General features: G+C 36.9%; 4 protein-coding genes and 1 long non-coding RNA gene across 6 annotated transcripts; all 5 read left to right on the top strand.

Moving 5' to 3' along the window:
• Positions 1-525: 525 nt before the first annotated feature.
• On the top strand, positions 526-3,383 carry tmem107l (transmembrane protein 107 like). 2 transcript variants are annotated; one of them, XM_015038528.1, is made up of 5 exons: positions 526-998; positions 2,062-2,129; positions 2,202-2,302; positions 2,697-2,793; positions 3,075-3,383. In XM_015038528.1, exons 1-5 carry the CDS (start codon positions 912-914, stop codon positions 3,142-3,144), a joined length of 423 nt encoding a protein of 140 aa, XP_014894014.1. In that variant the 5' UTR covers positions 526-911; the 3' UTR covers positions 3,145-3,383. The 2 variants fall into 2 exon arrangements, with proteins under 2 accessions (XP_014894014.1, XP_014894013.1); XM_015038527.1 differs by lacking the exon at positions 2,697-2,793 and adding an exon at positions 2,854-2,950 and having other exon boundaries at positions 538-998.
• A 480-nt stretch (positions 3,384-3,863) lies between these two features.
• Positions 3,864-7,016, top strand: krtcap2 (keratinocyte associated protein 2). The gene is made up of 5 exons (XM_015038529.1): positions 3,864-4,179; positions 5,786-5,940; positions 6,114-6,177; positions 6,401-6,467; positions 6,562-7,016. The coding sequence occupies exons 1-5, from the start codon at positions 4,176-4,178 to the stop codon at positions 6,680-6,682; spliced, it is 411 nt and encodes a 136-aa protein (XP_014894015.1). The 5' UTR covers positions 3,864-4,175; the 3' UTR covers positions 6,683-7,016.
• Positions 4,187-4,934, top strand: LOC106951171 (uncharacterized). The gene is made up of 2 exons (XR_001425764.1): positions 4,187-4,615; positions 4,648-4,934. It is a non-coding gene; the product is annotated as an uncharacterized LOC106951171 (long non-coding RNA).
• Positions 7,017-7,768: 752 nt separating the features above from the next.
• On the top strand, positions 7,769-8,891 carry s100a10b (S100 calcium binding protein A10b). Its single transcript, XM_015038526.1, has 3 exons — positions 7,769-7,876; positions 8,390-8,544; positions 8,643-8,891. The coding sequence occupies exons 2-3, from the start codon at positions 8,407-8,409 to the stop codon at positions 8,802-8,804; spliced, it is 300 nt and encodes a 99-aa protein (XP_014894012.1). The 5' UTR covers positions 7,769-7,876; positions 8,390-8,406; the 3' UTR covers positions 8,805-8,891.
• Positions 8,892-17,974: 9,083 nt separating this feature from the next.
• On the top strand, positions 17,975-18,957 carry s100w (S100 calcium binding protein W). Its single transcript, XM_015038531.1, has 3 exons — positions 17,975-18,114; positions 18,342-18,490; positions 18,590-18,957. The coding sequence occupies exons 2-3, from the start codon at positions 18,350-18,352 to the stop codon at positions 18,779-18,781; spliced, it is 333 nt and encodes a 110-aa protein (XP_014894017.1). The 5' UTR covers positions 17,975-18,114; positions 18,342-18,349; the 3' UTR covers positions 18,782-18,957.
• Positions 18,958-19,282: the final 325 nt, after the last annotated feature.

Raw genomic sequence — 19,282 nt, 5'->3', positions numbered from 1 at the left:
ATATTTGTCTGTGATGTTATGATTGAGCAACCTCAATCTCAAAATGAGTGGTTAATCCCTCTCCAATGGTATCCACAAGCAATTTTTTCCTCATTTGAAAAGAGAGGAACTATGTTATCTTAAATCTCAGAATAATTGAGACATATTTTAAGGTATTTAACATAATTGCTCAAACTTAGCTATCAAAAATTAGCAATTAAAATAAACATTTTATCCAGTTATGTGTCGTATTGAACTGGATTTGCCAGAAGCCTGTGTACAAAGAACCCCACACAAGACCAAGTTTATTCATTCATTTATTTATATTAGAGTTTTGTTGTTGTTGTTGTTTTTAACAGCAGCTGTTGATTAAACTGAAAGTTACAGCTTTGACATGATTATGTGAGTCGTCTGACCGAGAAATCGATCAGAAGCTCGGTGAAAATGGTCTTATCCGCCCTCTGGCTGCAGTGCGCGCTTCTGACACGAGGGGGTCAGGGGACAGATTTTCACATGGGAACAGAATTTCGCAGAAGACCGGAACGTTTAAATATGTGTTTTAAGTCCGGTCAGTAATACCGAGCGTACACATGAAGTGGTTGTTGTAGCAACTGTTGTTAGCGTCTGCGTAGCAAACACGCGAAAAAAATTAAGTTAGCTTCATTTGTAAACGAAGGATATTCTAATCAGAACTTCATGTTTCCGCGATGTAAACCAAATATAGCTATTGTTTCTGGAACAACAAGAGTTTAAACTAATGATTTACTTACTTATTAAATGTTAGCTACTAATTTTAGCAATGTGCTAATGTAGCTTTGCGGCATTCCACAGTGTTTAATAACTGGAGCTTTGGCTGTTGGGCGCTAGTAAGTGTTTACTGCTTCGCTGTTGTCCATCTTTACTCGGTACAACTTGAAGCCAACAGTGCTAGTATGTCGGCTGTCAGCAGTCTTGTCCCTGCTCGGTTTCTCACCCTCATAGCTCACCTTGTCATCGTTATCACCATCTTTTGGTCAAGGGTTAGTAACAAACCTTTTTGTTATTGTTGTTGTTGTTTTTATTTACTATATATTATGTATATCTTACCAGTAAAACGAAACAAAACTGCTAAATACGTTTTTAAAAATATAAATTACTACTATCTAGTATTACTTAATTACCCTTTAGCATTGACAACGTAATTTTGTAATTAAAAATCTTTGTATGCTTTTCTGTTATGTTGTTGCTTTAATTGGTTTATATATATCGCATGTTCGATTTCATTACAGAACAAATTTAAAGATTTTCAGCGAATGAGCAAAACACTTTTTTGCTTCCTAAATATACTCAGAAGTGGAAGAATTTTGTCCCAACGTCAATTAATGACCATCCATAATATGACACCCACTCTTTTAATAATGTTTTGGCCCCTCTTTTGCTAGCAAAAGAGTCCTGACCTAATAGACCCCACATGTCTACTATGATATGTGGCAGTAGATTCTTTAAATTATTTAACATGTGAGCTGATGCCTCTGTGGATTAGGTCATCCAGTGATGCTCAATTGATTTGAGATATTGGGAATGTACAGTCCAAGTCAACACTCTAACCATGTCGTCATGCTTCTAAGACCATCCTGAAACATTTTTTATTTCTATTTTCTCACGTACAGTAGCTGAATTAACCACATCAAATTATGTGTATTTTTATTTACCAACATCCTTATTTAAAATAAAATAAATAAATAGTTTAAAAAATGTTATTAAAACAATAAGAAATCTCAGGTTAGAGTAAAAATTTATCGAATAAAAAAAGCAATGAAAATAATGTAAATTGAAGCAAAAAAAAAATAAAAAAACAAACTGAATTAAGCCGTACAGAATAAAAAACAATGCAGCTTATCATAAAATTTCTTTTATGTTGGAATTTAAAACGGTATGAGAGAAATGTTTGAAGTGCAGAGGCACATTAACTTAATCCCCCCATTATATTAACTTCTTTTTAGAAATGTTTAGTTAGCTTTTAGGCAAGGCAAGTTTATTACTAAAGCACAATTCAGCAATTTGTCAATTCAACATACTTTTATTTTAATGTTTTACTTGCAGGAAAATAATGTGAAAGCTTGTTTACCTTTGGATTTTACCCAAGAGCAGTATGACACTGAGGACAAAAAGTAAGTAAAAGTTAAACAAACTAATTTTACACAATTAAATACACATCTTTTAATATATTCCTCTTTTTTTAGATTGGTGGTGGGGCTAGGAGTCACCCTCGGTCTGTTTGCAATAGAGCTGACTGGTTTCTTTTCAGGAGTGTCCATGTTTAACTCCAGCCAAAGCCTTCTTTGTATCCTTTACTCTGATAGTTGGATCTGCTTTTATCTTCGTTTTAGTCATACAACTCATACTCATAAGTAAATATATTTCTGGATTAAAGTATCTTCTGTTAGTTGCTCTATTTTTTCAACAACCCTCAACCTGCCACAGCTTGTGATCATTAGTGACCATTTGTTTCTTGTGAACGCCTTTTTTAAATTTCCTGTCCAGTAAAACTCATTGGCTCGATGCCAGTCAAAATGTGGGACTAATCTAGAACCATCAGGGATACAATAAAGTAAAGCATCTCCTTAGAAATAAAGCAAAACAAATACAGCATTAAACATTTTTTCAAAGTAATTGTATTAACAGGTTAAGATCCATGACTATCATCTTGCTTATGTTTGACATTTTGTCTACAATAGCAACAGGAGTCCATGCCAGTGCCTCAGTGGCTCTACTTTTCTTTCTATTTGAACAGTGGGATTGTGACATCTACTGGTGGATCCTTGCTATTTGCAGGTTAGTGTGTCAGCTGTATGATTGAAGGAGAGTTTTTCCCTGACAAATGTTTCCCCCAAGCACTGGCTGCCCATTGCTGTGCATCTGTGTCCTTGTCCTTCTTTGTGTTTGAGAAGTGGGAATGCTGGACTTATTGGGTGATATTTGCCTGCTGCAGGTTGGTGTGGCTTTGAGTTGTAGTGAGCTAATGGTTCAGTTTTGAGTCTAATTTTGAATGAATGCAAGCCCAGTGGTTCTGCAGTGCTCTTGCCTTACATTGATGTCCCTGTCTTTGTTTGCAGTGTCGTACCGGCCTTCGTGGAGATCCTTCTGCTTATAGCAGTTGTTGGACTGAAGAAGAAACCCTTATAAAAAAAAAATTGCTTGTGACATTGAAAAAGTAACATTAGCGTGGTAATAGACAAGTTTCAGTGTAAGAACAGTTGCAGTTGGCAGATGATATATAATTGATGTAAAGAATAATGGTCTGACAAAAAGGAATTTGACTCATGTTAAAAATCACTGCTGTTAGCAAACTGTAGTAGATTACATTACAGAAGCTGTTTTTGTACATATTTTGTATATTTTGAATAAAATTGGAAACAACTGCTTTCAGTATACTGTTTATTTATTGTTATTATTATTATTATTATTTTTGTATTTATTTATTTTTTTTATAACACTTGTGTATTGAGAGGATTTCCTGGAGATGGGGTGCCTAAGTAGTCTTTGAGATTGACTATCTTGCAGCTTTTAGATGCATCTCATCCCCAGCGCTACTAAATCAAATGGCTGAATTCCCGCATCAGCTCTGCAGAGGCCTAGTGATGGCCCATTAATGTGATGAAGGTGTGTTGGAGAAGGAAGGCATCCATGGCCTAAAACTTTGATAAGTTAGGCTGCTGTCTGATGCATTGAAATTATGTTTCTTGGAGGGAATGCATAATGTCATAACTTTCAACTTTTTTATATTTTAATAATCTCTAACTGGATAATTTAATATTTAAATATTTTTGTTCTCAAATCCATAGAATGGTGTATTCATGCACCTTTCTTTTTTATTTAGGTCTTTAAATTGTTCTGTGTAGAAATAAGGCTAACAAAAAAATACCATGTTTTATAATGCATCAAACGTAATGAAAAATCAAGCGTAAGTTTTGCAGCGTTGATATACTAAAACCCTTTAACTGCCATGGACCCATTGACTAATGTAAGCTTTGTTTAGAGTGATGGTTAAGAAGTTAAAAAGCAGTTTGACCAAAATCAGTCCTCCGCCCACAGGTCCGTCTTGTTTTGCATTCCGGATTATTTCAGTTCCTAGTGCCGGTTAAATTATCTGGCTTTGCGAGAGTAAATCTTCCCACTCCTCTTTCATCTCAAGGATTTATAATTAACCTGTAGCCATGGGTATGTATTTTAATTTGATATTAATCTACAAAATAGTTTAGCAGATGTGCAGTCTTTCAAAGGTTTGTAACTAGTGAGTGCTGCAACAGTAAAGCTAGCTAATGCTAATATTTTATGCTAACTTAAATGGCTCATAGAACAACCCGCAGTGTTTATTTTAATTAATCAACGTTTCTGCATAAGAAATAAAGTGTGTGTTTGCGCTGTTTTGTGTATATAGAGTTGTGGTAAAAAGATACAGCTTTGTTCAAATGCTAGTTTTGAACAAAGCTGTATCCTTGCTTGAAGCTAGCTGCTACGTCGGAGACGTTTGTGTGCGAACACTGACGTGGCGTAAGAACGAGCAGTAAAATTAAACTTACGATGTAATGAAACTATATTTGATTTTTAATGAAACTATATTTGATTTTTATTGTGACGACTGTTTTTTAAAACAGTCGTCACAATAAAGACCAGACGCTTTTGCAGTAACCCTTGGCAAAAGCGTCTGGTCACTGCAGATATTCCCGTCATACGTTACTTATGAACTTTTGTATTTACACTTAAAAAAAATAGCTAAAACGATGGATCTCTGAAAATTTGAGTCTTAAAATATAATTTGGTATGTAGGATTCCTACATATTATAATGCAAAGTAGATACAAATACAAGATTTTGTTGGCTAACCCTGAATTTTCTGTCCTTTTACACTGAATGCTACTCTTTTGTTAATCCTGATTTTGCCTTTACAACAAAATAAAGCAGCAAATGTGTGAACACCTGTTTTTTTTTTTTTTTTTCATTGACCGTTATCAGTTAATGTACCCCTGACTGTTTCTTGTTTTAATAGTAATTGTACGTTCATTGTGTTTTTCTTTCACTCATTACATTTCCTAGTTTGTGGAAGTCGTTTTAATAAAGCTTTAATAATGTCAATCTCATTTTAATCTGTGCTACATTGCTGTTTGTTTTATCTTTTATGTTTTTTGTCAATAACTGAGGGAGGAGGAAAACCTGCAGTTTTAAATTACTTTTCCCCTTAAAGTGATAAATACTTTAAGGGGATCATATACTGTGTTTTAACTGAGACTAATCTATTAATCTATTTCATGAGAACAGCTCTCTATTTGTAGCTGAATGAAGCATTAATAAATTACCATTGTTTCTTTTCATTGCATAATTTAATTATACATTACTCCATTGAAGTTTATCTACATAATTCCAACAGTGTTTTCACTCTGTAATCATGTTCCCCAGTAATGACTACTGGGGGAAATAATTACATATTTTTTTGTTGATCATAGCAAAAGGTGTATGTATATTTCTACGACTGACATAGCCAAGTATTTAGTCTTTTTTTTTTAACAAGAAAAAAATCTATGCCACTTTTTTTGTGGCTATTTCTCTGTACCTTCCACCAAAGATCACTGAGAAATTAAATGTAGGACGCGCACAATGAAAGGTGTTGCAGTCAACAGGTGTTCTTCATCCTCTGAGATACGACACACAATAATATCAGAACCCAAGTTCCACATTTTGGCTCATCCCCTTCTACACTTTACACATTTTATGCATAAGGTTTGAATTTGAGTTCTACTATTTCCTAATCCGTTGTGTGTCGTTTATAGCAGTGAACACAGGCACTTCTCTGGTGCTCTCCAGTCTGCTCTCAGTGCTGGTTTTTGCCGGGATGCAGATGTTCAGTAAACAGCTGGGATCCACAGAGTGGCTCACCATCCTCGGAGGGTTCCTGGGCTCTGTCCTTTTCATCTGCTCCCTCACTGTATCCTTAGGATGAAAGCACGTTTTAAATGCACCTTTTTGTGAATTTCAGATTTTTACAGTGGTTTTTTAACTTTCTTTCCTTTTTTTTTTTTTCTTTTTTTTTTTTTTTTTTTTTGGAGCATATGAATGCACAAATTCCTTGGGGCTGTTGCAACTTAACTTCATTTCCAGGCATTCAACAATCTAGAAAACCTGATGTTTGGGAAAGGATTCCAAGCCAAGATTTTCCCAGAGAGTAAGTGATGAAATAATTAAAGCTGAACTCATAATCAGGACTAGGTTTATGTTTTGTTTTTGTTTTTTCTTCCTAATGTGATTTATGGCTTTGATATGTTTAAACTTCATTTGAATAAGAGTTAAGTTCAAAATGTCTTTCTCTGTATTCACAACAAACTATATACAAATTATGTATTTTGATATTTACATCAAAATTCACTTCTCTTTTGTTCTGCTTTCAGTTCTTCTGTGCCTGTTTCTCTCACTGTTTGCCTCTGGTTTAGTGCATCGGGTCTGCGTCACCACCTGGTGAGAGGCTTTCTGCTCAATTGTTTTACTTCTTTATATCATGTTTCTATCAGTTACCACCTAATCTTGTGCCCTTTTTTCCCCCTATTTTTAGCTTGATATTCTCCCTGTTTGCCTTGTATTACATCAACAAGATATCTGCCGCCCTCTACCAAGCACCTGTTCCTGTTGTAACACCGGCCAAGTCTGCCAGCAAGAGCAAAAGGAAGAACTAAGAAATCTGAAGAAAGAAGCCAATTAAAATAAATGGATCAGGTGCTGATGTTTACTTTTGCAGGTTTAAATCGGGAAAATAATTCAAGAAATAATTCTCTGTAGGTTCTCTTGGAATTCCCCAGTTTTTCTCACACATATTGAAAGTGCCCCAAGGTCAAACGAAAGGCCCCGAGAGTAAAACTTAAAGCGGCTCTCTACATTCCATTCATCTGCTTTTTCCAGGTGCTGGCGGCTATGAAGAGATTAACTCAACCCGTCAGGTTTTCTATTCACTTCTCAGCACCTCCAGCTGCTGTTATGTCATATTTTGTAATTAAACATTGTGAAAAATGACGAAAGTGTTGTTCTTCTGTCACAGGGTGTGTGGCGTATGGGTAGGGCTGGGTGGAACGTTCAGAGGGTGTGTAGCAGGAGTCGGGTCTTAATCTTTAGACGTTACTGCATGCGTGGCCACTCTGCACATGTTTCCTGCCCTTCCCACTGTCGGAGATCTTCTGCCTTTGAATACTTTCTTGTTCAACCATTTTTGTCAGTTTGGAATGTGTTTGTCGAGTCAGCAGGGTTGATACAGGACTGTGAGGTTTCTCCATAACAAAATGAAAAACACCAGCTTTTCAGTTTTTTAGTTTGAAATATTAAGAACCGAGGACTTGATTTTATCGTATTGAATCAGAACGAAGGTGAAAAGCATAAAAGCATGCCACACTTCTCAAATTTTAACTTGTAAGTAAATTGTAAAAGCAGCTGTGTGTTGGTCTATCACATAAAAACCAAATAAAAGACACAGGATTATGGTCCAATCTTTCAAGAAGGTCAAAGGGGAAATTATAGTTCAGTGCAGGTATCAGAGTACAAGTTGTTTCCCTTCAGGCATGATGAACACATTTCTGTGGGTTGCTCTATTGTTGAAAATGTTCCAGAGGTTTTCATAAAGAGAGAAAATCTTCTTTTCTGTATAACATAGTACATTAAAATGTCAGTTGCTTTAAAGATTTCATTCCTGCTGTCGCATTTGGGTGGAAAAAACACGAACAGGGATGGTGCTTCCTGCAATTTTTCCATTCTCTGCCTCCGGTATCCCCTCCCTCGCCCTCATCATGTTAGGCGTTTCCTGGATGACTGTACCTCCCTGTATAAACTATCACAAACCTCAAGCACTCTGCACTGCAACGTTTCTGCTCCCTCCCGATCTGGTAAGGCTTTTACGATTATTTAAACATAAAAATGTTGGTACCTTTATCTTCCAGTAGTTTCAGACTTTTATGTAGAGCCTTACAGTAATAATAGTCTCAGTTTATAGTGCTTTTGTTGTTTGTCTAGTTTTCACCTTTAATTTTCTATTAAATAATCTTGAATAAACAAAACGAAGAAGGGGAACGGATGGAAGAAAGTTTAACTTTATGTGCCAGAAATGATGTCGGCTCAGAAGAATTTGGTTTGAGTGCCAGTTGAACCAACACCCACATCCTCACTGAAGCGTGTTGGTTTTAGGGAAAGCACTGGGAGCTGATTGCAACCTCGCTTTCATAGCCAAATTAAATATAGATGCTCACTCTGCTTTAAAGACATGCTAAATAAAGTTTAAAGTTCCTAGAATGGGTTTGATTGTGTTTTCAAGCTTTAAATGAACTCTTTGACACAGAACTGCAGATAAGTTCAGAAAGCTGAAATTTGACTCCCCTCGTTTCTTTCCCCCCTCCTTTCAGATCTCTGTGCTGCAGCCATGACCGAGTTGGAGAAATCCATGGAGTCCCTGATCACGGTGTTTCACCGTTACGCCAAGGAAGGTGGCAATAAAACGACCCTGAGCAAGAAGGAGCTGAAAAAGCTGATGGAGAAAGAGTTGCCCAACTTCTTAACAGTAAGGCTCTTTTGTCTCTCACGAGGGCGAAGACCTGTCAACATGATGAATCAGTGGATGCATGTAACTTCTTGCTTTTCTGCTCGACTCTGTTTCAGACCCAGAAAAACCCCGACACGGTGTCGAGCATCATCAAGGATCTGGACCAGAACAAGGACGATGAGCTGGACTTTGAGGAATTTGTTCCCTTCGTCGCTGGACTGACAATCGCCTGTGAAAAGCATTACGCTTTGCACCACGAAAACAAGGGCAAGAAGTGAAGAGCTGGCAAAAGACCAACGAATTGTTTAAGATTAAGAGTATTTTTCTGAGTTGTATGACACATTAAAAAGTAACCTTTGAAAATATTCACTGTTTGCTTGATTACTCTATTTACTTTGTTGTTGTTTTTTGCCTGCATCTTGCTGTAGCTTTATGCAATGACACATGCTATCGTTTTAGGATGGAGAAGTTCTCCCAGTACTGAAAAATACTTTTGAAAGAACTTGGAGCTTTGACAAGTTCACATCTGATACTCATCTTACACATAAATCCTTCTTCAATCTTTAGCTGAGGCAGCTCTCTATTAAGCTGCAGAAATTGACTTATTGAGGGCTCAACAGGCTTAAGTTCTAGTAGGCCAATAAAAACCTTACGTGTTCGAGTTTTAACAACAAACATATAAACCATGGAGCTTTTTCTGTGTGTTGTGTCAGAACACAGCAAGATGGAAGATGGGTATGTAAATCCAGAACATGTTATCAGAACACTGAGAAAGAAAGATTTTATTTTTCTTTAACGTAGAAAATACTGAGTCAGTCTCTGCTCTGTTTTCTCAAACCTCCGGTTGATTGCAGCAGATTGTGGTTCGCCATGAGGCAGGTTCTGGTGGAGAGGTTTTTTTTTTTTTTTTCTGACCGATTAAAGGGGATTTGTTTTCTCCACTGTCGCTACGTGCATTCTCACTGATGGGTTGCTGCAAAACACGTGACTCAATGGAGTCGGCCAGCCACTGTTGCTACATGCCTGTCCAGTGGGAGGAATTGGTGTAAAGTCAGTGACATGATGCAACCTGCTGGGTTCCCTTAGACAGAAAACCTTTTTACTGACTTCAATAATAAACGGAACTTAACTCCATTTTTTAATAACAAGACGACATTTTTTGTGAATTTGCGCTGTATAAATAAACTGAACTGGATTAACCCAGATGGCTAAAAAGAAGAAACTTTCATTTGTTTTAAACTGAAAGAACATTGTTCAGCACACGTCAGCAGTGGCTCTCAAAGGCACTCCTCTGCAGATATTACATTTCCAAGTATTACAGTGCTGATAGACATGTCAAACCATTCTACAAACAATTGCAAACATTTTCATTCATGTGTTAAAAAATAAAAGACAAAAATGGGCAAAAAGTTTGTATATATTTGATCATATATTTCAAACAGGTCGTCACAGTTGGTTAACTTTATTGAAAGTTGGTTTCTCACCTACTCTAAGGTTCTATAGATTCCTGCATTCATTCATAGATTTGATGATCACATTAAAACAAAACGGCTTAACTAGCACTGGCATTTCTAAAAGTATTATACCGTACATCTTCTTTTTGTAAATCCACTACAGCGTTAGGATAAAATGCAAAAAATACATGATTAGTTTGTTTTGCATTATTTTTCAATCATTTTCATTAATCATATTGCCATTTTTATTTTTTGTTGTTGAAAAGGGAAGCCAACGCTTCTGTTGCTATTGAATTAACAGTTCATCCTCACTGACCAGGTTGCACCATGGTGAAGGTTATTAAGAGAATAATATCTTTAGCTTCTGGCTCGATATATTCTCTTGTGCTCCCGGATTCAATGATGCCATGCGTGGAAACAAAAGCCACGCAGAGTTAACAATCAGAGCTCCACGTCATGCATTTTCAGAGTTTAACATTTAAAAGTGTAAAAATTACACTGACAACACAGACACTTCAAATACTCTAAAACAGACATTCATTTGCATGAGACAAATAGCAAAGAAGAAGAAAGAAAGACAGGAAAAAGGCAAAAAAAACATGTTTTTTGGAGATTGCCATGCGGCTGCAAATAGCAAATCTGATTTGTTCCTCTGGGGCCCTTACTTTTATTCAAAAGGGTGTTTCCTTTGTTTTAATTTATGCAATTATGCGATTAAGGCGTGTTGTTCTCCTTGTATGGATAGACCCAGTTTCAAATTACTCAGTTTGGGCAATTTTATTGCCTTCTGAGACCTGTTTAATTTCAGGGATGTGGTGCTTCTCTATCTAGACAAGGGAGAGCAATTTAGAGCAAGCTCTTCTTATGCCACTTTGAAATGTGATGTTACTCCTAATTCCTGGTTGGAACAAAGCCTCTAGTCTTTTACCAGAGTTCAACCAAAAGCTAACCTGTCTTAAACCCATTTTATTTCCTGCCGGGCAAATTCCTACAAATACAGATCAGTGCAGTAATTTTAAATTGACATGAAGCCTGGTACGCAAAGTGGTACAGAACTTTTGCATCCTCTTGGGCTCCATGTAGTTTTTACTATAAAACTACAAATTAGACTACTTCAAGTCATGTTAATTTTGACTAAATGGTATTCTACTAATTAAATTGCAACTATTGTTAGTATTATGTGATGTTAGTTTGTTTGTCTTTAAGTTTTAGTGTTTCTCTGAGGGAGATGACTTGAGATGTCTCCTCGCTGCCTGCTCATTTGAGACACGGCCTGTGTGCCAAAGTTAATTCATGACGCGGTTCCTCCCTGACAACAGACATTCTTTTCTGCAGGCCCTCTACGATGTTATCCAAAGAAATCTTGCTAAATCCACTATTTTTGCATGTCGTAAGATTTAGCTGTATTAAACACCAAGAATATTTATTTTCCTAATTCCCAGAAGGTGAGAATGTAAACTAAACGTCCTACGTAGCCAGCAGCTTTTACATATTGGTAAAATATTCTTGAAGTTTTCCACATTGTCTGTTTGTTCTAACAAACTCAGCATTACAGGTAATTCATTCACTTGTATCATTTCAAAACGTAGCCCAAATACGTTTTGGGAACTTTTACCCCAGTTTGAGAACCACGAAAGCAAAAAGCTGTTCAGGTTTTCTGTGCAGATGATTCTTTGCTCAGCAAAGACTGAGAGAGTCGACTCAGGAAGCTTTAAACCGAAACCTGGATTACAGTTTCTACATTTTACAGCTATTAGGGAATGGAAACCCTGACGAATATCTTGTGGTTTAAATATTTTTATTTTGGCCAGAAGATGGTGCCACAAGACTTGGAGAAGGAAACAGACACCTGTACCTGATGGAACGGTTTATTTTTCTGGATTGTATTTGTTGCTGCGTCTTGGACAGGAGTCGCTTGAAAAATAGGTTTTTAATCTCAACGGGTGTTTTCTATCTTTGTAGAGTAAAGGTTAAATAAAAAAACATGAAGTAATCAGTTTTTCAGAAGCAAAGGCTTTTTGAGTTGTTTGATTGTGCAAGTAAAAATACCTGTTAGTTAAAGAAATTGTTAGACTTGCTTAAATAATTAACTGTTAAGTGTGTAATATTGTACTTTCAAATACTCAGTCTACACCTCAGCTTTATAACAACTTTCATTATTTCAACAGAACAATTAATTCTTTGGTTGTTAACGTCGTGTGAGCAATGGAAATTGCAACACAAAAGGATGTTAAATTGAAAAGAAAAGGCAAATAAACCAACACAATCCAAATCAGTCAAATTCCTGCCAATGAAAATGGAACATCCCCCAACAAAATACAAGATCAGAAAGAAATATAAAGAGGTGTTGAACTGTGTGCTAATGTTTTCACTTTAAGAGGTAACATAAATAAAGATTATATTAACACATAAGAAAATCGTCTTTCTTTGGCACGTTTGTGCATGTCTCAAATACTTTGCATGTTCACAGAAAATGTTTGGTCTAAGGTTTAAATAGCCTAGCGTTTAAACCTAGGCTGTTTATGTGTGTGCAAACATGCAAAAGAAAACATAGACAACTATGCAGTAAAAATAAAGAATTTTTTTTTTTTTCTGTCAATAGAACCATACAGTGGTGGGGGTGGGATTTTCAAAATAAAGGTATAAAGTGCAGCTTAGAGGAAATGCTTAATTTTGAGTACAGCTCAAGAAATGAAATATCATCAAAAAGTTAAATGTCTCTTGTCACTCATTTCAGAAAGTGAAACTCTTATTTTGATAAGCTCAATACAAATGGAGTGAAATATTTAAAACCTTTATTGTTTGTAATCTTCATGATTAGGCCTTTGGAATGCCAATCACAAAACCCCAAAGTTCAGTGCTTCAAAAATTATGTAAATGTTACATGGGATCATTTTAAAAAATGATATTTTCAACCAATATGTCAGTCTTCTGAAAAGAAGGTTCATTCCTATGCAGTCAGTTATTGGCTGGTTTCATTATGCAGCGCTGCAGAGAGGATAAGGCTGTGGTTTTGCAAAGGTGAGATGGAAGCCCAGGCTGCTTTGACAGCTGTCTTCAGGTCATCTGCATTGTTTGGTCTGATGTCTCTCAGATTCCTCTTGACAGTACTCTGTAGGTTCTCTACAGTGTTCAGGTCAGGGAAGTTTGCTGGCCAACCAAAAACAGGAAGATCATTAAGTCAGCCTTTGCAGTGTGGGCAGGTGCCAAGTCCTGCAAGAAAATGATATCAGCAACTCCATGAAGTTTATCAGCAGAAGGAAGCATAAAGTACTCCTTGTACTTTCCTGGCTGTGCTTCTGGTTCAAGATAAGATTCATCTGGGCACGATGACTCTTGATGCACTGGCTGCAGCTTCAGTCCACTTCTTTAGAAGCCCTCCTAATTTCTTGAATGGATTTTGCATGACAATCCTCTTAAGGCTGTGGTTATCGCTGTGGCTGGTTCCACTCTAATTCTATTACTTCTATTAATATGCTATAATTCAAAATATATTAAAATTATTACAACTTTCTGCAACACATAATTTTTAGTTTTCATTACATATAGGCTATGTTCATCATTTGAAATATTACACCCTTTATGTAATGGATCTGTGTAATATATTAGTTTTTCTTTTAAAATAGCAATCAGTTTTTTTAGCCACTTGTGCTGCATTTATCTAGAGCTTTTCTGCTCCTACTTTTGCTATGTGGTACAATAAAATTAGCTTCTGTTTGCAAAACCTAATATTAATTTATTTTCTAAGAAGTTGGAAAATGTCTGACTCTACAATGTGAGCCATCAAAGAGGCTTTGTGGAAACTAAGCAATTCAGATGTTAGTTAATAAAAGCATTGGTAGCAAGATGTGTTTTGTACCTAATTTTCTCCACTAGATGGCAGGTAATTCCTAAAAGTTGTTCAGGCATTTTTTTTTTATTTTTTATTTTTTTTTGTGCACCAACTTAAGCAACTTCAATTTCACTTCAAGGAAAGACTGTACTCACTTTATTGTTTTTATTTATTTTTTTAATTATGACACATCTCACAGGTCCCTGGTGAAGGCAATAAGCTGAAACATACTAATAAAGTTGTTTTTTAGCACTTCAAGTGTTCAAGCTTGCCAAAAAAAAAAAAAGAGTCTATCAGGAGATTTCCGTCATCTCAAATCTTGATTTCCAATCAGCTTCCTCAACCTCTAAGCTTCAAGTAAGAAGTTAAATTAAAATGCATTTCGATTTATTCTATAAGTTGCTCTACAGTCTTTACATGGAGGGACATCAAAAAGATGTGTGCTTCAGTACCTGCTTCTAATTTTTGTTTTGGTGTAATGGTTTAGGTCTGAAAGTGACTGGAGATTACTGGAGAACCTTCTTTCACTTACCATTTACTTCTGGAAACAACCTCTACACCTTTTATGTCTGTTTTTGCTCTTGAAGCTTCACTTTGCAGACCAGTGTTCTCCAGAAAATATCAAAGAAGCAACTATTTGAAACATGTTGCTTCTTTGGTAGCTGGTAGTTGAGGGATGTTAGTCCCTCAGGAATGCTAGTCCTGAGGGAAGATAAAATTATAACAGGAAGTTGTTATTAGATTTTATTTCCCATCGGAATCAAAAAAGTATACTTGAATTGTAATCTAATTAGTGGTGTGATTTGCTGTCATGTAATGTTTCCATATCGTTCAGTTTCAGACGTGGAATGTAATTCATGTTCAGGCAGGATGACGACATTCCCTAAGGCGTTTCCTGACGACTCACCGTTCGTGGGAGTGGGTTTATATACCTGATTGTGTAGTCTTAAAACTACACAATCAGTTTTAAGACTGATTGTCTTAAAACAATCAGTCTTAAGACAGCAAGTTCTATGGGGGCAGGAAGAACTGTAAAGGGAACATGCATAGGCCTACATATTATGCTCCGGCATATGTATTGTTATTGTTGAGTAGTGTTTTATTGATGGGAAGTCTTCATCGGATTGGGGTAAACTGTGTCCAGCAACGCAAAAGTTGGTTGCGTTTTATCAGGCCTCTCCCCCAACACCTGTCCAGCCTGGGAGTCCCATCCGAAGCTGAAGCTCCTGCTGTATTGTTCTTAGGGTCACTGAGGCACCAAACCCCTTTACCACAATAAGATTGCAATCCCTGCCTGTGGGACGGTGGCCCCTCTCACAGGCAGGGGCGTAAAGCAGAACCTGGAGGTTGAGGGGCTTTAAACTCACGCCCAAGTAAAAGTAGCTTTATTAAACAAAAAGATTTTAGATAAAAGCAGACACATTATGCTTTAATAATATGTTGTTAAATATTCACATTTCCTGTTTTAATGTATTTCAAGAGCAACTAGAAACATTCCTGTGAATTAAAATTTTAGTTAGAGTTTACCACACAACAGCATTGTCATTTTTAAAACTACAGACAAAATATGTATTAAAAAGTTGGTGAGTTTTTATGTAGTTTCATGTAACACAGGGAATATTAAATCCTTAAATACATTTAATTCAATACGATTTTAGCATTTATTGAATTCAAGTTTTGATCATTGATTATCAGATGAGCCAGATTTGGCTCATCTGAATCGAGATGGATGATTTTTTTTTTTTTTTTCATTCATTTAATGAGTTTATTACAGTTCTATTTAAGTTTTGCCTCTCATTTTTTATAGCCAATTATGAAGTAATTGCTGAGCGATACTTTTGGTCCTCAATAATATTTATCTATAGAATCATGGTTACAATAATCAATCGTGAACAGTGTGATGATAGGTGGGTTGTAAGGCTGAGCAGGAAGTGAGGCTCCGAACTGAATTTGTTTTAGGACCCCATGCACCCTGGGTCCAGCTCTGGATATAAACCTGCAGCCTTTCCTGGTAATAACTGAGTAATCCACATATAAAAATAGGTTTATGTTCCAGCTCTCCTGCATCGCTCATATTTGGTTCAGGGGCTTTTAAAACACCAGCGAAGTCTGAATAAGTTGCCAGAGCTGTTAAATAAAGCGAGCACCAAACAAAACAGCGATACTCTCCACTACATGGCTCCAGCCCAAATTAAAGGCCAAACCAATGAAATCAGGCTTTAACTCATCTAAAACAGACCCGCTCTTTTGGCTGCAGCCAGAACTCGTCAACAGAGAGATGAGATTTAACCTGTGGATCACTGAGGAGAAATGAGTATGTAGTCAAACATGATGCATTTGTCTTAGCGTAACAACAGCAACACATTGTGAAAAACAAAAATAATAATAATAATAAATAAATTACTGTGCTGATAAGTGTACTCCTAAATTCTGAATCACATAAAGATAAAAGCTCTTACATGTTCAGGTTGTGGATTTAACCCTGAGGAGGTGCAGGAGTCCCTCTCCAGCAGTGAAACTGTAAAGCATCTCCTGGACAATGTGGTGCTAAAAAAGTTTAATGTTTTTGTCTTCAGCAACATATGATATGAAGGCTTAGTTTCCTTACCCTCTCCTGCAAGGGAAATGTGATCAGTCCACAATAGGTGAAGGTAATATGGCCTGGTTTAAGAGTGAACTGATCCACAGAGGGAACTTGGTGGGGGTTAAATTGAAGTGAAAAGTGCTTCCAGCCCACTGCCTTGGAACAGAGGAGTGGAAAAAACCAGAATGAGTCACACCAAGCAGAATACAGTAAAAAGGCTCAGATCATACATGCTCAAGGGAATAGTCAGGACGCTCATTCATGGTAGATTTTGTAACATGAAAGCTATATTTTAACAAAGTATTTTTTTTATATATATATTTCTGAGTTACAGTTTTTTGAAAAAGGTATTAAACCATTCTCCTTTTCTTTATGCTTCCCATCAGCCGGATTTCCTTAAAATAGTCACGATGGGTACAGCTTTGCTTTTCCTCAAACTTTAACTACGAGCATGCAGTGGATGTTTTTAAAAGTCATAAATGTGCAGAAGCCTAACAAAATAAGAAGCCTTTGGTCTTAAGTCTGTACATGGAATAAGGAGCATAAAACTCAGGAGTAAAATCCAGCAAACACATGACACAGGAGCTGAGCGATGCATCGTCCTTCAGATGATTATGTCAGTTTATCCGTTTACAGTTGTTTGAGAATCACCATGACAGTGTTGTATGTGTCGAACTGTTCTCATTTTTTGTTTATTATTGCAACAAAATTGTAAGTTTGCAGACTACTTGCAGCAAAAACACATACACCTTTCTGCAAAGTCTCCCGTTCCCTACTTTCACATAGGAGTATGTTAAAGCCACAAGCTTCAACTTATTTAATGTTTTTGACTGGCCAAGATAACGCAGTCCATGAGAAATAGCACATTGTTTTCAGAATTTTTGTAATAATAAACAGTAGAAAAATGACAAGGATATGCTCTTCTATAAGTCACTGTAAAAAAAATAACCTTGCACAATGAGTTTACCTTAAGTTTCAGATCCTTTATGAGGCCCGGATGTGTCACTTCTTACAATTACAACAATCCATTTCTTGTGAAAATGATCACGGGGAAATGAATAAAAAACCACCAGAGACCAATGCACAAAGAATCACAGTCAGAACCACAATTTCTTGGAAGCAGCAAGCCTGAAATAAAACGCCACCCTGATTTATTAGTAAATGCCTGGTCTAAATCAGATAGAAAGGTACTCATCACATGCATGCACACACAGAGGTTCTGCATTGATATAAGCCCCAAACAACAAGCTTCCATTCATTTCTTCAAGATTACGCTGAGCTGGTTTTCATTAAAAGTGGAATTTTCCAGCCTTAAGTGATCAAGCTCAGTTTGTAGCAGAACTCATGCAGCAGTTTATGAGCAATATATTCAAAATGATCTGCCTATAAGAAAGAAAACAAACAAAACAAAAAGCTTGTAAGTTATTTCTGTACACAGACATAAATGTTTGCCTGTTTCTGCTGGGGGGTGCTTTACACATTAAAGACAGAGCTTGTGATGCTGGCCTGGGTGGAGTGAGGCGTATTCCATATGCATGAATCACTCATGGTGCGTGTGTGTGGCTATTTCCATTCATGTGTGTTCGTGTGAGTCACACACAGCGTTCCCCACTGTTTAAGAGAACGTCTTTCCTCTCAAGCCTGCGGCAGTCTCAGTTTGGGACCAAGCTGCTGACACAGGAGAAACCTCTCTTCACCTGGTGGACGCAGACTGTCAGGTGAGTACTCAGGCTGAGCTTTATGAAGAAGAAAAAAAAACAACAGCAAAACAAAAGCATGAAGATTATTTAATGTTGATTATAAAAAGTTGCTAAATCTTGCAGTATTTACCTTTAATTATCTTTTATTATTCCCATGCTTGCGTGTATGATCAAATGTTCTTAGATTAAGTTCTTTAAATCTTTTCCTTACATTTCTTGCAACTTTAAATCCTTGTTTTGTCCAGACTCCACAATGGCCCGCATGGATCAGGTCATCACAAACATTGTAGACATTTTTATGGAGTATGCTGACGACGGTGGCAAGAAATGTCAGCTGAACAAGGAGGAGCTCAAAAAGCTCTTCGAACAGGAAATCCAGAGCCCCGACTTAAAGGTGTAGCAGCTTAACTAAGAAAATGTGTGCAACCGTTTGTGCACATCATTTTCATTGTTCCTGCTGCTGCTATAACTGTTATGTTTGCATCCTCTCCAGGATAAAATCAGTGCAGGTGACATCGAGGAAGCAATGGAGATGCTGGACAAAAACCACGACGGAGAGGTGAACTTCCGCGAGTTCTGTCGGTGTGTGACAGAACTCGCAAAATGCTACTACCACAAGAAGACGGGGAGGGGAGGGAGAAGAGGAAGGGGGAGAAGCCAGGAGGGGGAAGAGGGAGAAGGCTGAAGAAACTAAAAGGTCCAACCAAATAAGAGAAATATACTGTGTAGATGTAATGTGTTCTTCAAAGGTGGTACTGCTGACTCTTCAAGCTGCTGAACAACAACAACAAAAAAACTTTACTTGTTTGCTGGTTTCCAAAGTAACATGCTTAATGTCTGAAAATAAATTATAGCTATGAAGTCTGACTCTGTCGTGTTTAAAGAGAGGCTCATGGAAGGAATTTGTCCTAAAAAAAATGCCTTGAGACGATGTTTGTTTTGTCTTAATATGTTTTTCAAAGTTACAAGTGAACGTTTGACCAAGCAATCTTGACTTCAGTCTTTTCACAGACTAAAACCTTTGGTTCTCTGTTTGAACAGAGGAAAATGAATAAAGGGAAACGCCTGAATGGGTTGAGCAGGTATTTGTGCTGCAGGCAATTAAGAGTGAAGATGATCACAGACTGTTTTCATATGTTCATACATGTTTTCTCGTAGGTAACAAAACAAGCATCATCTCAAGGCA

The sequence above is a fragment of the Poecilia latipinna genome, unplaced genomic scaffold, assembly GCF_001443285.1.
Source record: "Poecilia latipinna isolate Pla-1442-1.1 unplaced genomic scaffold, P_latipinna-1.0 Scaffold444, whole genome shotgun sequence".
In the NCBI taxonomy this organism is placed as follows: domain Eukaryota; kingdom Metazoa; phylum Chordata; class Actinopteri; order Cyprinodontiformes; family Poeciliidae; genus Poecilia; species Poecilia latipinna.
The sequence above is the reverse complement of the archived record's forward strand: the minus strand, read 5'-3'. Positions and strand labels throughout refer to the sequence as shown.

Excerpts from the sequence above, each read along its gene's own strand:
- krtcap2 (XM_015038529.1), top strand. Across the intron at positions 5,941-6,113 it reads TTTTCATCTGCTCCCTCACT|GCATTCAACAATCTAGAAAA; the intron begins GTATCCTTAGGA and ends CTTCATTTCCAG. Across the intron at positions 6,468-6,561 it reads CGGGTCTGCGTCACCACCTG|CTTGATATTCTCCCTGTTTG; the intron begins GTGAGAGGCTTT and ends CCCTATTTTTAG.
- s100w (XM_015038531.1), top strand. The coding sequence starts at position 18,350 with ATGGCCCGCATGGATCAGGTCATCACAAACATTGTAGACATTTTTATG. Across the intron at positions 18,491-18,589 it reads TCCAGAGCCCCGACTTAAAG|GATAAAATCAGTGCAGGTGA; the intron begins GTGTAGCAGCTT and ends CATCCTCTCCAG.
- tmem107l (XM_015038528.1), top strand. The coding sequence starts at position 912 with ATGTCGGCTGTCAGCAGTCTTGTCCCTGCTCGGTTTCTCACCCTCATA. Across the intron at positions 2,130-2,201 it reads TATGACACTGAGGACAAAAA|ATTGGTGGTGGGGCTAGGAG; the intron begins GTAAGTAAAAGT and ends CTCTTTTTTTAG. Across the intron at positions 2,303-2,696 it reads CTCCAGCCAAAGCCTTCTTT|CAACAGGAGTCCATGCCAGT; the intron begins GTATCCTTTACT and ends TGTCTACAATAG.
- s100a10b (XM_015038526.1), top strand. The coding sequence starts at position 8,407 with ATGACCGAGTTGGAGAAATCCATGGAGTCCCTGATCACGGTGTTTCAC. Across the intron at positions 8,545-8,642 it reads AGTTGCCCAACTTCTTAACA|ACCCAGAAAAACCCCGACAC; the intron begins GTAAGGCTCTTT and ends ACTCTGTTTCAG.